At 52.6% G+C, this 15,866-nt stretch overlaps 1 protein-coding gene across 5 annotated transcripts in view; it reads left to right on the top strand.

The window, feature by feature from the left end:
- The window catches only part of BCL9L (BCL9 like), an 89,354-nt gene extending 74,028 nt beyond the window's left edge, over positions 1-15,326 (top strand). For 4 of the 5 annotated variants that reach the window (XM_032777130.2, XM_075073563.1, XM_075073562.1 and 1 more), the window contains 5 exons: positions 532-742; positions 2,164-2,248; positions 2,469-4,818; positions 7,050-7,310; positions 10,308-15,326. In XM_032777130.2, the coding sequence (XP_032633021.1) occupies positions 532-742; positions 2,164-2,248; positions 2,469-4,818; positions 7,050-7,310; positions 10,308-11,464 (4,064 nt within the window). In that variant the 3' untranslated portion in view covers positions 11,465-15,326. The remainder of the gene's footprint in view (positions 1-531; positions 743-2,163; positions 2,249-2,468; positions 4,819-7,049; positions 7,311-10,307) is intronic. The other variant, XM_032777132.2, reaches the window with a different exon arrangement.
- Positions 15,327-15,866: the final 540 nt, after the last annotated feature.

The raw sequence follows: 15,866 nt of genomic DNA, 5'->3' as shown, positions 1-15,866 counted from the left end.
ACCCCAACTTAAATCATCCCAGCCAGGGCTTTGTCACGCTGAGCCTTAAATCCTCTCAAGATGGAGTTTCTACCACCTTCCTAGGTAACCCATTCCAGTGCTTCACCAACCTGCTAGTGAAATAGTGTTTCCTAATATTCAACCTAGACCTTCCCCACTGCAACTTGAGACCATTGCTCCTTGTTCTGTCATCAGGTACCACTGAGAACAGCCTAGATCCATCCTCTTTGGAACCTCCCTTCAGGTAGTTGACAGCAGCTATCAAATCCCCCCTCATTCTTCTCTTCTGCAGACTAAACAATCCCAGTTCCCTCAGCCTCCTCTCATAGATCATGTGTTCCAGGCAGGGCCGTCCCTAGCTATTCTGGAGCTCTATGCATCCCCCCCACCCCCATGGGGGGCGGGGGCTTTGCGGGAGGAGAGCAGGGGGGCTGTCCCCAGGCCTCCACAGGGCATCCTGCTCAGTGCTTCCCAGCAGTTTGTGTTATGCTGATCGTTGGTAACAGCTGCTCTCTCCTGTGTCCTCTGCAGACTGTAATGTAGCAGATCCTGCAATGTCCACAGCCCCGCAGCTTGGTCCTGGGTCCAACCCGCTGCCGAGCCTGAATGAGACCAGTTCTTCCAATGCACCACATGGTGCTGCTCCTGGCCTGCGGCCCGATGCTGGGGGCAGTGGAGGTGGTGGTGCCGGAAAGCAGCCTTCCCAGTTTGTTTATGTCTTCACCACTCACCTTGCTAACACGTAAGTGGTAAACCCCTGTGTCCTCCCCATTGGCTCTGGCCACTTGGGTTGGTCTACCACAGCTGCCTCCTACATGTTGCAGTTAGCACTGCCGCCTCTGGAGAAGGTGGGGACTGGAGGTTCCCTGGGTTGCCCTTAGCATGACCTCTCCCCCTACCCCCAATCCACATTCTCCTTAGCATAGTTGTCAGCTGCTGGTGGAGAGACTTCATCTTAAATGTGAGTTGTCTCCTGGTAGTGCTGCCAGCTGCAACAGGAGCCACAGAGTGCATTTGGCCAGATGTGTAATAAAAGGTCATAGGAGCACTGAAACGTGTTGGCTGCTGCCAGAGGCAGGATACTTGGTTAGATGGATTAGTGGTATTATCTGGAAGGGCCCTGGGAGAACAGACTGCGGTGGGAGGCACTGGGTGCTAACACTCCAGATTATTGGCTGCCTTCGATTTGCTCCCTTCATTCTTTTGCAGTATCTCAGCCACTGATTCTCGGGAAACATACAGCTTTAGAGTGTCTGCTTAGGTCATAGCTAGAGTCCCGTGAAATTCTTTTTATTTTTTTTTATAATTTTTCCTTTAATTTTTGGGGAGTTTTGTGCTGTTTTATCCATGTGGGAGGGGCTGGGTCCTGCTGCCAGGAGAAGTGAGAGGCCCTGAGGGGGCACAGAACGAGCCTGCCCCACACTCACCCCATTGCAGCAGCTCCTATCCCGCAGGACGTCCCACTCTGAGTGTTGAGACTTGGCACATGAAGTCACAGTGCTGCTCAGATTTGGCCCAGCTGCCCTCCATCTGAGGACCGGGGTGTGGCTGGGCCAAATTTGAGTGAGTGGTGCTGCAACACCATCTGCTAGGTCACAGTGCTACTCACTCAAATTTGGTCCGGCTGCGCTTCTCTGTCCTTTCCTGTTATGATGGCAGAGAGATGGCCAGGCTAAACCTGAGCAGCATTGTGACCCCTGTGCGCCAGGTCACAAAGCTCGGTGCAAGGAGCTGGGCCCAGCCCCTGCCGTAGGGTGAGTTTTCATTTGATAGTTGTTTTTGCTTTTATGTTGTGTTATTTCACATTTGCAAAGAACATGGGGTTCTAGTCCTAGCATATCCCAGTGTCTCCCTCCGAGGCTATATCCCTCTGGCAGCACACAACAACCAGTGCAGAGCACAGCACAATGCACAGTTCAGGGGGTGGGGAAGGGGAAATTGCAAGGCAGAGAGTTGCCCTGAGATCTGTGCAGAAGAGGTGGAAGTTCAGTGCCAGCTCTCCTCTGAGATTCCCACGATGAGCACAGGGGGCTTGGGCATTCCCCTAGGGGGCCAACGGGCAAAGGTAGCCCTGCTGGGAGTTCTGAGCCTGTGGACCAGGGAGTTACTAAGTATTTCTGGCTTGACACTTTGCTGTTCTTGACCGGCTGCTCTCTCTTTTAGTGCTGCAGAAGCTGTCTTGCAGGGGCGAGCAGACTCCATCCTGGCCTATCATCAGCAGAATGTTCCCCGGGCAAAGCTAGACCAGGTATGGCTGGGTGAGAGCCAGACACTCTGGTCTGTGCATGCTGCTGGCTAATGTCCTCGTGGCCAGTCACACCCTGACCCCACTTGCAGCTCACATTCTTTAAAGGGGGATGGGCTCAGTTGGCTCTTGTGGGATTCAGGGCTCGAAGCCCACCCAAAGTCTGGGGCTACACACCTGCCTTATGTGTTTCTTGCTTACTTTGGCTTCCCCTTTCTCACAGGCTCCAGCTCCCAAGGTACTGGGAGTCGCCGAGCAACTGCCAGTTAACCCACCTGCCTCCAGCACTCCGCAGCCTCAGCCCCCCCCAGCACAGCCCCCTCCGCCCCAAAGCATCAGTCAGCAAGCTTTGCCTGCACCAACTACCCTACCCCAGGAAGGGATGGGAGAGGACATTCGGCGGGACCTGACTCCCAACTCTGTGGGAAATAGCGGCAGCACCCAAGCAGGTAGCAACCACCCCAACACACCCAATGCCGCCTCCAACCCGATGCAGCCTGGGCAAGTGGACTCTTCTAGTGCTTCCAGCTCTAACTTACTGGGCGATGGTGCCAGTGCTGGGGCAACCGGAAATGGGCAGGTAGTGCTGGGCCCCAGGAACCCCATGAACTCAGAGGGGCTCTCTAAGGAGCAGCTGGAGCACCGGGAACGCTCCCTGCAGACCCTGCGGGACATTGAGCGCCTGTTGCTGCGCAGCGGTGAGGCCGAGCCCTTCATGAAGTCCAACCAAAGTGCTGGTGAGGGTGGCCCCACTCCCCAGCCGCAACCCCCACCCACCCAACCACCCCTCCCACCTGTGGGCATGAAGAAGTATGAAGAGCCCCTGCAGTCCATGATTTCACAGACGCAGAATCTGGGGGGCCCCAGCTTGGAGCATGAGGTCCCCCACCACCCAGGCTCTGACATGGGGCAGCAGATGAACATCATGATGCAGCGGCTGAGCCAAGACAGCCTGACACCAGAGCAAGTGGCCTGGAGAAAGCTGCAGGAGGAGTATTATGAGGAGAAGCGGCGGAAGGAGGAGCAGATCAGCATCCATGGTCGACCCATGCAGGAGATGATGATCCCACAGTCCATGGGTGGCATGATGATCCGGGGGCCACCACCCCCTTATCACAGCAAACCTGGGGAGCCGTGGCCTCCAGGGATGGGGAACCAGCTAAGGGGCCCCATTGAGGTCCAGGACCCCATGCAGATGAGGGGAGCACCCCCCTTCCCAGGGCCAAGGTTCCCTGGAAATCAGATGCAGAGGGTCTCTGGCTTTGGCGGGATGCAGAATGTGCCCATGGATGCCCTTGGGTCCATGAATGCTATGCAGCGGCCAGTCAGGCCTGGCATGGGATGGAATGATGATATGCCTCCAATAGGAGGCCCAGGGAACTTTCCACAAGGGAGCCTGCCCTACCCTTCAGGGCAAGGGGACCCTGAGCGGTTCATGAACCCCCGAGCCAGGGAGGAGATCCTGAGGCACCAGTTGATGGAGAAGCGCCCGGTGGTGATGCAGAGGCCCATGGGGATGTCTGGCAGCTCCATGAGCCAAGGTTTGGAAATGGAGAGGATGATACAGGCTCACAGGCAGATTGACCCATCAATGTTCCCTGGACAGATGCCAGGAGAGAGCCTAGGTGGTGCACCCATAGGTATGGACTTCACGGGTACCCGCGGAATGTTGAGCCCACCCATGAACCAATCGAGCCTCCGAGACCTGGATGCGCCCATGGGACCTGGGAACCTCAACATGAACATGAATGTCAACATGAACATGAACATGAACCTCAATGTCCAGATGACCCCACAGCAGCAGATGATGATGTCGCAGAAAATGAGGGGTCCTGACATGATAGGCCACCAGGGCATCAGCCCTGAAGATCTGGCCAGGGTGAGGGCTCAGAATGGTAGTGGTGGCACAATGATGGGGGGGCCGCAGAAGATGATGATCCCTTCACAGTTCCCCAGCCAAGGGCAGCAAGGCTTCTCAGGTGGGCAGGGCCCCTATCCCAGCATGCCCCAGGAGATGGGCAGTGCCCCAGACATGTTCAGCCCTGAACAGGGTGCCATGTCCATTGGGAACATCGGTGGCACCACCAGGCTCAGCCACATCCCTTTGCCGCCAGCTTCCAATTCCGCTCCCACTCAAGGGGGCAACCTAGCCAACATGCACCCGGCACCCTCACGGGGGCTGGGCCGCAGGCCCTCCGACCTCACCATCAACATCACCCAGATGAACTCCCCTGGCATGGCCCACCTCAAGTCCCCAACACTCAGCCAGGTGCACTCACCGCTTGTCCCCTCCCCATCTGCCAACCTGAAGTCTCCACAGACGCCCTCGCAGATGGTCAGCATGCCACCTTCCAACCAGTCTGGGCCCCTGAAGTCGCCCCAGGTGATGAGCTCCTCCCTCAACGTCAGGTCTCCCACCAACTCACCAAGCCGCCTGAAGTCCCCTTCCATGGCCGTTCCTTCACCTGGGTGGGTGCCATCTCCCAAAACCACCTTGCCAAGTCCTGGAGTCAGCCAGAGCAAGCAGCCTATCAGCATGAATTCGTCAGCTTCCATGGGAGGGCTGGATCAGGGTAAGCTGCTAAACTGTGTATGTGAGTGGGATAGGCCACGGAATTAAAGCCTGGTGCTCCGAAGGTCTCTGCACATTGCTGGTCACTCTCATGGGACCCAATAATTCTGTGGCTTCCAGACCCCTATTTTCCATATACTCAGACTAGTAGTGATTACATGGCTATTTCCCTGCAGGGCAGTGGTGGGAACCTGCTTTCCCATAGCCAGTTCTTCCTGTGCTGGGATTTGGGGTTGGCAAGTGGGCATCTAGGGCCCAGCACTGGAAGTGCTGTGATAGCAGCCCAGTTCCTTTTCCAAAGGGATAGAACACGCCATCTCCCTTTCTGTGCCATGCACCAGGCCTCAGGGCAATGTGGCTCAGCATTGGGAAGAAGGGAACAAGAGCCTAGATTAGGGGAAATGCATACAGCCTGGAGAGGGACTGCTCTTTCCTGGTGGTCTGAATGAGCCTGGTCTGTCCAACACATGCAAGTCTGCACTTGCTCCTTCTGGGGATTAATACCAGTGATTTGCTGTGCCCCACCACACCCCCTGATGCTGTGCTCTCTTATTTACAAGGAGGAAAACCGACTAGGCAGCCTACTATGCACTGTAGAGGTTTGGAAGGAGATATTGGACCAAATTAGAAATGGGGAACCAGGATCCCAGCATTCCCAAATCTCTCTGCTGAGTCTCTCGTGCTCTTCAGAGTTGGGTAGGGATGGAAAAATGGATTGATGGGAGACAGAGTCCTTAAACATATGTCCTGACTTGGGGAAGTGCACTGAAAGGAGGGGACAGTGGGTGTGTCTCTGTCACTGAGCAAACCTGTCTTGGTGCATTCCAAGGGTTGGGGGGATTGCAAGGTATGTCTGGCCAATGCCCAGCTCCCTGCATTTCCTTGTGTTTCTTTTCTCAGGCCCCACGTCCTGTTGTCTGGGGAGACTTTTTGCAGGTAGATCAGAATTTAATCCAGTTATTTATGCAGGCAGCATTGTCTAATGGTCAAAACAGAGTCTGAGAGAATCATAGACTATCAGAGTTGGAAGGGACCTCAGGAGGTCATCTAGTCCAACCTCCTGGTCAAAGCAGGACCAGTCCCCAACTAAATCCCCAAATGGCCCCCTCAAGCATTGAACTCACAACCCTGGGTTTAACAGGCCAATCCTCAAACCACTCAGGATTCCAGAACTTTAAGCCTTGCTCTGCCACTGTCACCTTGGCCAGGTCCCTTCACCTCTTGGTGCTTCAGTTTCCCCAGCCCTGATTTGAGTCTTTCATTGTCCCTCTGATGATATGACAAGGATTCCCCATCCTCACTTTCTTCTACGTCCGCTCATATCGGGGTAACAGGAGGGGCTAGAAAGCAGGGTTCCTTCCTAGGTACTGGGGGCTGGTCCACCTCTTCCCCCATGCCTTCTAGCAAGGTTAACACCTCTCCCCACCCCATTCCCCTGTACAAACAGGCTGTTCCTATCCATGCCTACTTGCTTGAGGAGGCCTTGAGTGAATGCAGAGCAAATTACCCACCAGGGTAATTTGTGTGCTCACAAGACACACTGAGTGCCAGAAACCTGCCCACAGCTACATCCAGGGAAGGGATGTCAGGGTAAGGCCCCTGAAGTACCTCTAGTGCTGGAAGAATGGTTCTAGGTAGCCCTGCATGGTGCAAGCAGCATGTGCGCATAGCTACTTAGTGCAGTGGCGTGTCAGTCCCATCTCGTACTCTCAGCCAGAGCAGATTGTCAGCCAGGCCACCAACTGCTGCATTTTTCTTACTCACACTTGGCTCACATGCACATTCGTGCCCTAGGTTTCCAGTTTCTGACTTCTCTGTGTTAGCTCTTGAAGTTAGTGTGGATTTTGCCCCCAGGCATCCAGCAGGAACTTTAAAAAGAAGCAGGTAGGGGAAAGGGGCCAAGTTTTCTGTATCCAGGTCTAGAAAAAGGCCTCAGACTCAGTGCCTTCCCCTCAGCACCCGCTCCTCTCCTTCTTCAGTTCATAAGGGAAGGGCCAGAGCTCAGAAGTTGGGACTAGATCAGATCTAACTCCCCTATAGTTTGGGGTGTCTGGTTCTGGTGCCAACCACAGCAGGTGCTCCCAGCACAGAACTTCCCCAGAATCCATAAGGGGTTTTGGTTGGGGGTTGCTGTTCCAAGCAGAGAACTGGGGATGCTGCCTGATGGGACCCGGCTGCAGCTTGCAGGGAGCACTAAGCTGGTCTCTCTCTCTCTCTCTCTCTTGCTTGCAGGTTCGCTCCCTCCTGGACCTAGGAGCAGTTCCTCTGCGCCAGCCAGTAATCCCTCTAGCACCATGAATCCCAACATACCTTTTACTTCCTCTCCAGATCCATCCCCTTCCCAGAACCCCCTCTCGCTGATGATGTCACAGATGTCCAAGTATGCCATGCCCAGCTCCACACCACTCTACCACAATGCCATCAAAACCATTGCCACCTCTGATGATGAGCTGCTCCCAGACAGGCCTATGCTCCCACCAGGAAGCATGCCAGGTACGTTCTTCTGGGACGGTGTCTGCGCCAACAGGGAGAGCAAGCTGGAGCTGGGCTTTATAGGGGTAAGACTGGTCTTGTGGCTCTCACACAGGCCTGGGAGGCAGGACACCTGGGTGTGGTTTTGATGCTCAGAGTGGGGATCAGGAATTCTATTCCCAGCTCTGCCACTGACTTCTTCTATGGCTTTGGACAAGTCACTTAGCTTGTCAGTTCCTGTTTCCCTATCCCTCCCTGCCTCTGTTGGAGCATGGTGCTCAGTGCATTGATGACTAGAAGGTACCTGGGGGATATGGCTGGGGATGTGTTGTAGAAAAATGTGCTAATTGAGAGCCAGAATAGGAACAGACACATTTGGAACTGCAAAGGAAGGAGAACGAAAGGGTTAATTGAGTCAGATGAGAGCATTTATCCTGTGGGGAAGAGAAGAGTTTGTTCCAGGCACAGGGAAAAGCCTGAGGAAGAAGTTGGACAAGGAAGAAGACTCAGTGAGCCCTCTACAGGGACAGGACAGGGTGTAATCCTTGTTGTGCACCATGCTGTGGAAGGATCACTCCTTTCCAAATGTATGACTTAATATAGCTGTGTCCTTGCTGTGGCCTCTCAAAATGTCACAGAGGCAGCAGGTTAGAACCCAGGATCGCCCACTCCAAAAGCATTGGCCTGACCAACTGAGTTCAAGGAAAATTACTATCTGTTAGCAGTGTGGGGCCTTAACACACAGCAAGCAATTCTGATTCCAGCCAGCAGAGGGCAACAGTGCCATATACACACCAGGCAGTTAATTGCAGTATAATACAGTTGGGGTTATTAATGGTAACTGCAGTCACTGTAAGTCCACCAGCATGCTAGGGGTAAAAGTTATTGCAAGGGTTACATCTCCTTAGGTGAGACATGAATGTCAGGTCTGAGGTATGGGTATCTTAGCCTGTCCTGAGTCTCTTGATGAGTGTCTTGGGCTCCCAGTGTTTTCATTAGCACAACTAAAAGCAATGGAGCCCGTCCAGCTGTCCTGCATTCAGGTGTAACCAAAGGCTTTGGGGAAACTCTAGCTCCCTGGATACTGTTGACTAAGTTCTTAAAATGGAACTGCTGAGCTGGCTTCCCAGGCTGGTTTCCCAGCTTGCCGCAGCTTTGCAAAGGCATTGGGCGCTTCCAGAACCTAGTGCGAAGCTGGCAAGTGTTTGTTTGCTTGGCATTGGCGGGTGCAGTGCTATTCTGCCATCTGCTTCTTACTGACTGGCCAGGGCCAGCAGCTGCCTTCTCCATGTGCCATTGATCTGTCTGGCAAACACAGCGAGCTCAGGAGACACTAGAGTTTCTAGCCCAGCACACAGCCACGATCAGCTGGGAGTAAAACAGATAATGGGAGATGCAGCGTTAATGTGGGTTACATGTACATTCCCATGCCCGGTGGGGATAATGTGACACCACCTACATCTTACTCATCTCCCTATCCTCTTCGGCATCTCCTCTCTGCCCCCACATGCCCAGTGTTCCTCCCTCAACCATCTGCCTGAGTGTTGTCTCCGGGATGGCAGGCCCGTGTTCTAGTATTTGGCCACTCCCCTTGATTGAGTCCTAGAGCTAGCTTTCCAGGAACCATGTTTGCCTTGCTTGGAGGAGGGAGGGGGCTGTGACATTTGGGATGCCCTTAAATTTCCCTCTCCCACCAGAGATGTCCCATCACCACTGTGTCCACCCCAGAGCTCTGCTGTGTAGGAAACCTCAGATGGTCTCAGCAGGGTATGGCCCAGTGGGATGGGAAAGCCTGAGCAGGGACTGGGCTATCCAGTCCATGCAGGGTCCCAGTGTCTGCAGTCAGAGCTGTGAGAGAGAGAGGCATAATCTGAGAACTCCTTAGTTCTGATTTCAGAAAGTCTTTCTGACCTCCACAGCAGGGGGCCCACACCTCCCTCCCATGCTGGCTGTGACCATTGTGTAAGCCAGGCAGTGCTCCTGCGGTGAGTAGCTTTGCTGTCCTTCTCAGTATCCACCACTGGGGGGCACGTTGGAGCTGCACAGAGCTTGCCAACTAATGGCTGTGCTGAGGGTGTTCTTTGTGCTCAACACAGTAGAGAGGTTGCTGTGCTGTACTGTCCCAGCCTGCGTAGCAACAGAGGGGAACAGGATTTGCTGGGCTGGTAAGAGCCACAAGCCCCATGTATGGCCAATGGCTGACTGAGTCTTACGGTAACATCCCTTGAACCCCAGCTATTCTCTGCCTGCACTAGGCCAGCTCTGAGTTCTGGAGCCGCTCTCACCAGCAGAAGCAGCAGCACCTACCAGGGGGCCCTCTTAAGGCAAGTCTACACTGCATCTGGGAGTGAGCCTTCCAGCCTGGGTCCACAGACTCACGCTAGCACTCTAAAAATAGCTGTGTAGATGTTACAGCTTGGGCTGGAGCTCAGGCTCTGATGCCTGGGGTGGGCCTGAGAGCCAAGCTCCAGCCACAGTTGCAACTTCGAAGCACCATCTACACTGGTATTTTTAGAATGCTAGCACAAGTCGGTGGCCCTGGTCTGGAGGCTGGCTCCCAGATGCAGTGCTGATGTGCCTTTATTCTCTCAGTGAGAGAGGGAGGGGCTGGCCTCCCAAGCATGTGCTCTGCGGTGCTCACCTCTCCCCTGTACAGGCTAGCACCTGGCTGGTATGGGGCAGGGTGTGATGCTGCCATGGCAATGAGGTGCTGAGCGAGGGTACTGAGCAGGTATCAGGTCTGACAGCAAGCCTGAGAGCAGAGTCCCCTGGGCTTAGGGACTCTTTCACTGACCCTACTGCCTTGATGGACTCTCCATGGCAGACCCTCTCCATGGGTCTAGCAGTGAGAGCAGAGCTGGGCCAGGTTTGAATACTCCAGGGAATCTGGCTGGAGCTGATCTCTGCTTACATGCTGATTTCAATGGAGAGAGCTGCTAGCATCAGGGACATACTCTCTGTATATGGTGGGAGGAGATGCATGGGTCCTGAGTTAACTGTCCTTCTCCCCTTCATTAGGTATCACAGGAAATCAGCCAAATCAACTGCACTTGAATTCAGTGGGGCCTGCATCCTCACAGAGTCCCATGGGGATGAACTTGCCTGGCCAGCAGCCACTCTCCCATGAACCCCCCACGTCCATGATGTCCTCGCCAAATCCCCTGGGCACCAACATTCCGATGCACCCTGGTGCACAGGGGGCGGGTGTGCCCTCCCAAAACCCCTTGATGCTGCCTCCAGGGCCCCAGGACTCCTTGAACCAGCCCTGTGGCCCTGTGCCAAACAATTCTCAGATGGTCCCTTCCAACCAGCTGGTGTTCCCCCGCATGCAGCAGCCCCACAGTGCCATGCAGTCTCCAGCTGCGGGTATGCCCATGACACCAGGAGGTGGAGGAGGGGCTGGGATGCAGCAACATTACCCGCCTGGGATGCCTTTGCCACCAGAGGACCTTCCCTCTCAGCAGCCTGGCCAGATGTCCTCCCAGCAGCACATGCTGGGCAAGAACATCCCTCCTCGGATTGGAGATCCCTATCCCCCTGTGCTTCCGGGTGTGGCTTCAGTGCTGAATGACCCTGAGCTCAGTGAGGTCATCCGCCCCACACCTACGGGCATCCCTGAGTTTGACCTCTCCAGGATCATCCCTTCAGAGAAGCCGAGCAGCACCTTGCAGTATTTCCCCAAGAGTGACAGCCAAGCACCGAAATCACAGCCTTCCAACCTCCACCTCATGAACCTGCAGAACATGATGGCTGAGCAGCCACCCACACGGCCGGGCATGAGCGCCCCGAGCCTTCCAGGGCAGCAGGGCATGCAGCGGGGACTCAACATGTCTATGTGCCACCCTGGACAGGTATCCATGCTGGGCAGGACAGGTATGCCACCCCAGCAAGCCATGATGGGGAATAGCATGCACCAGGGCATGATGTCCCCCCAGCAGAGTCTGATGGCCCAGCAGAATTTCATGCTGATGCAGGCTAAGCAGAGGAGCATGTCTGTGTCAGGGGAAATGTATGGCCAGACGGGCCATATGATGTCACCTCAGGGCTCCCTAATGGGGCCACCACCTCAGCAGAACCTTTTGGTCACACACCAGATGAGGCAGAGGAGTGTTTCACTGGACAGCCAAATGAGCTATATCTCTGGGCCTGGAAACATGGCAAACCTGCCTTTCTAATCATGTCCTGAGGGGCAGGGGCCAACTGTAGAAAAAAAAAATTTAAACCTTTATTTGGGTTAGGGTTGGGAGGCTGGGGCCTGTGGGAGTGCGGAGGGGGGATGTTTTTCGTATTGGATTTGCCTCTATAAGGAAAACCAGATGTGCAGTAAAATTGATGTGAATCCTTTTTGGGGGGTGGGGGCATTATTATTTTTGAAACTCAAGTGGTGACCGGGGGCTTCCAGACCTACAGCAGTTTGTAAAATCTTCCTTTATTTTTTCCTCGTAGTGTGGGTTTTCCCTGTTTTTTTTTGTTTGTTTGTTTTGTTTTGTTTTAAAGAACAACCAAAATGTACAACAAGATTTTGAATGAGCTGTAAATAGGGCTGGGAAAGGCAGAAACTTGTGCTGGTTTTAAATTGTCTGTATTTCTGTGTTTTAATAGAAGCCTCAATTTTCTGTTTTAAAACAACAACAAAACTTTTTAAAAAAATCAATGTACAAGGGTTTAAAACTCTTGCAGAGGGGGTTCTAGCGCAGTGGGAGGAGGTGTGAATGGGCATTGAGAGAGCCCTCTGCAAAAGAGCCTCTTTGCCAGCCCCACATCATTCATGCATCAGAACAGCTTGTGTGCAGGGATGGATGGTTTTGAACAGACACATATACACATCTTAGATCCGGATTCTGCAGTCAGACCCTTTGGGCCTGTACTCGGTTCAGGGGTGCACCCAGTCATACGGATCCACCTGCAGGATTGGAGCTGCTTAGATGTCTCTAAAACAGTGTTGGTGTTGGAGTCGCTGTTTGATTGTAGGGATTGATAGTGGCCTCTATCTGTCTCTGCTACCTGGTGAAGCTGCTGGCAGCATGAGGAAGGAGAGGGCCCAGTTGTTTAGTTTAGGGACAGGTGGGGGTCTGATCCCACTCTGCAAGTAATAAGTAACTGGGCCATGAGGTCTCCACCCAATCATGACACTCCCTGCTCCTCTCTCTATACCCAGATGCTCTCTGTGATGTGTGTATGCCCCCCTGGAGATAGCAGAATTAACACTGGGATTTCTGACTGCCTGATTCCATCCTGTGCTTCCTGGGTGTGTTGTGCAGAGGCCAGGAGGGAACTCAAGACATACACTGACACACACACCCCACAGAGCATCCCATACTCCTTGTTGGCTCTGCTCCCACTTACATGAGTTCATGCATCTCACCCTGCTGCACTATGCCCTTTGCCTCGTAAGTGCACACATTTCTGTGGGAGAGCTAGCCTGATGCATAAAAGCAGGCATTTTATGGTAAAGATTCTCCAAGCATTTTCTCAATCTGGGAATCCCAGACTCCTCCATGAAAGCCCCTAGAGGCAATTGGCCAGCAATTGTAAGGCCACCTGTATACCTGAAACCACCTGCAGCAGCCCTGCTCTCTATGATGGATGTGCACCTTATAGAAACATCAGGTCCTTGCCTGCAATACTCCAACTGGATACAAGAGGCCTCCTGCTCGGACTGAGCTGATGTTTTTCTAAACGAAGCTTTAGTTCAACCAGTAATTTATTCAGGGAAGTTTCATGGCCTGTGTTATACAGGAAGCCAGACTAGATGATCACAATGGTCTCATCTGCCCTTAGAATCTATGCTGGGAAATGTTTCTCATAGCAGCAGCTGGGACTTCATTTCCACCACCACTGTAGGCTGCTTAAAGCATGGACTACAAACATAAGTTTTGTGTGGGGGAGTGTGCCCATTCCTGGCACTCTCTTCCTGCAGAGTTCTAAGAGTGTGCCGTGACAGCTTTTTGAAGGGAGGTTGGAGATAACCCATGTGTGCATGCAGCCTCCGTGGATTGCAGGAAAATATTCTAAAAAGTGGATCCCAATGACCATCGGGCACCCTAACCTACCACCAATTTGAGGTTTATCTCAGAAAAGCCAGCCTTTTTGTTGCCCCTCTCATAGCAAAGGGGCCCCTTCCCTAAGCACCACAATGGAGGAGAGATAAAGCTTCTGCACGGAGAAGTTGAGAAGGACTGCATGAAATGTAGCCTTCTCTTTGTGGTTCCAAAGAGCAAAGGCTGTTAGCAAAAGCTGCTGAAATGCACCAGCCCAACAGTCTCTTAAGCCAGATCCCAATGGGCTGGAACCAAAAAGTTTAGACAGAAACATTCCCAAGTTTGAGGGTGTGTTGTGGGAATGGGGCTGGCTGGGAAATCTGGATCCAAACCAGGTAGAAGGGTGTTGAGCTCTGGTCTTTTGCTTTGGGCCTGAGTCTAGGGACATGAGTGTAGCTCTCAGAACAGGAATGGGCTAAAAGCAGAGCCACTTTTCCAGCCCTGTCCCATTTGGTAAAATGGGAACAACCCATTGCGTTGCCCATCTCTGCCTGGGACAGTGCCCTGCCCTGTCAAAGGGCCAAGAGGGCTATCCCCTCCATTTCCCACTATAAGTGTACTCAGGCACCTTGCTTTTTAACTGGGGTGGGTTTTTAACCCATTTCAGAGCCTGGAGGGGGGGAAGATTGGTGCTGGAAGAGCTGGTTCAAGCAGCAAACCCTACTGTAAAAGAAGCCTTCCCTATTTCTCCATGTTGCCCTCTGGCAGTGCTATTGGGGGCGACACCTGCTAGCATTTCCCTTGTAAACACCATTGGGAGTTACTCAGGACTAGCACAAGCCCCATGCACCACAAGAGCCCCCGGCCCCATACACTCAGGGGCATTTCACCCCCCACCATCAAGTCTCTCTATCTGAAGCCAAAATATTGTTTAAAATAAAATTAATCTTTGTCTCCAGGCAGCCATTGCTTTGACCCCCGAGTGATTAAAAGCTCCAGTGTGTAGACCTCCCACACGTCCCTCTACCCATCTGGTCTAGCTGAGAACTGTCCTGGGTGTTGGATCTCTTCTGTCAGCATTGTCCTCACATGAGTCAGGGCCTGCAAGTTGCAATAAGTCTGTGTGAGGAAAGCCACTGCAGCTGTGTAGAAGAGCAAGAGAGAGAGCTCACAGATGCAGGTGGGAGCGATGGCATTCCAGGTGACAGAAAGGGAAGGTGATGGGTGGTGATGTTGTTTATCCAACACTGATTGCATGACAGTTGGGAAGGAGCAAGGCCTACAGGGCAACCGCCCTGAATACAAAAGTGAAATTCTGGTACTTTGCAAGACTGTTGGTCCTCCTCGGGTACTTTTTGTTTGGTCTTCAGAGCAGCCAACTGGGAAGTCGTAACCAACCCCCACTGCCCTAGCAGCCAGTCTTCATGATGTCTGAATGTGGAGGCAGGCAAGGCTGAGTGGTGCCTTTTTTTGCTTTGGGTACCATCTCCCAAACAGGTCTAGTTCTTCAGCAATATGGTGGGAGCCGTTCAGAGGTGAACGGTAGCCACCCCTTGTTAGGCCTCAGCAGAGCATTTGCTCTCATCACCCTCTGCTGTGCGCTGGGTCTCATCTTGAGTCTTGTGGTTTACTGCTTCATTTATTGGCTTGAGTTTTGTGTGCTGAATTCTACCCAATCATGGTTCTGGATGCCCCTTTTTTTCTAACTATGATATGTCAATGTTTTTTCCTCCTCCAAACAAAGGAAAACGTCTTTCCAATGCAATTTTAAGCAATCACATGTCCAGAATTAGCTTTCATGTCAAGGTAACAGTGACTGACCCTTCCCCTCCCCCTTCTCTGTCATCCCATGGAGAAACTTCCCCAATCATTTTGTACCATTATATAAATATATATATAAAAATATAAATATATAAATACAATACGTGAAGACATCTTATTGGTTTTTATTTTGAAACAATTTTTAGGCTTGTTTTTTGGGTATCTGTGCTGCCTGTAATGTACTGACCTGTTTTATAGGTGCCTTTTTATTAAAAAGAGAAGTTTCAAAACCTGATCCTTGGAGCCTGTCTTCAGTGGTCTGAGTTTCTTCAACATTAGCTAGTGTGGCCCACTATACTTGGGGGGGCTCACATCAAATCACATATAGCTGGTAGTTGCTGTTTGGTAGAGCCCCAGCGAAGAGCTGGCTTAGACACATGCATTTCTTCTGGTTGTTTTCTCCAAATTATGTTTAAGGAATGAGGAGAGTTGTTGCCATGTGAAGGGCACAGATGTTGTTAATGCCCAGATTATCCAAACTACAAGTCAAATCGTAACTTTTAACTGCAGTCCTTTCCAATGATGTCAGCAGCAGTCTTCTGCTCCGAGTAGGAGCTGATGCTGTAGTAGCACCTATGATCAGCAATGTCCTGCTGAGCTGGGCCACTGGCTAACCCTCTGTTGCTGCTTTTTGGGTAGCTCATCCTCTCCATTCAGTTGGAAAAAGCTACCATGAGCAATAAAAGAGCCCATTCCCTCCCTGTCCTGCTGTCAGCCCAGCTCTCTGCACATAAACCATACGTGTCTAAGCTCTCTGCTCTCTCAGAACTGCAGA

Source organism: Chelonoidis abingdonii, chromosome 18, assembly GCF_003597395.2.
Source record: "Chelonoidis abingdonii isolate Lonesome George chromosome 18, CheloAbing_2.0, whole genome shotgun sequence".
NCBI classification, from domain to species: Eukaryota; Metazoa; Chordata; order Testudines; family Testudinidae; genus Chelonoidis; species Chelonoidis abingdonii.
This window is presented reverse-complemented; position numbering and strand designations above follow the sequence as displayed.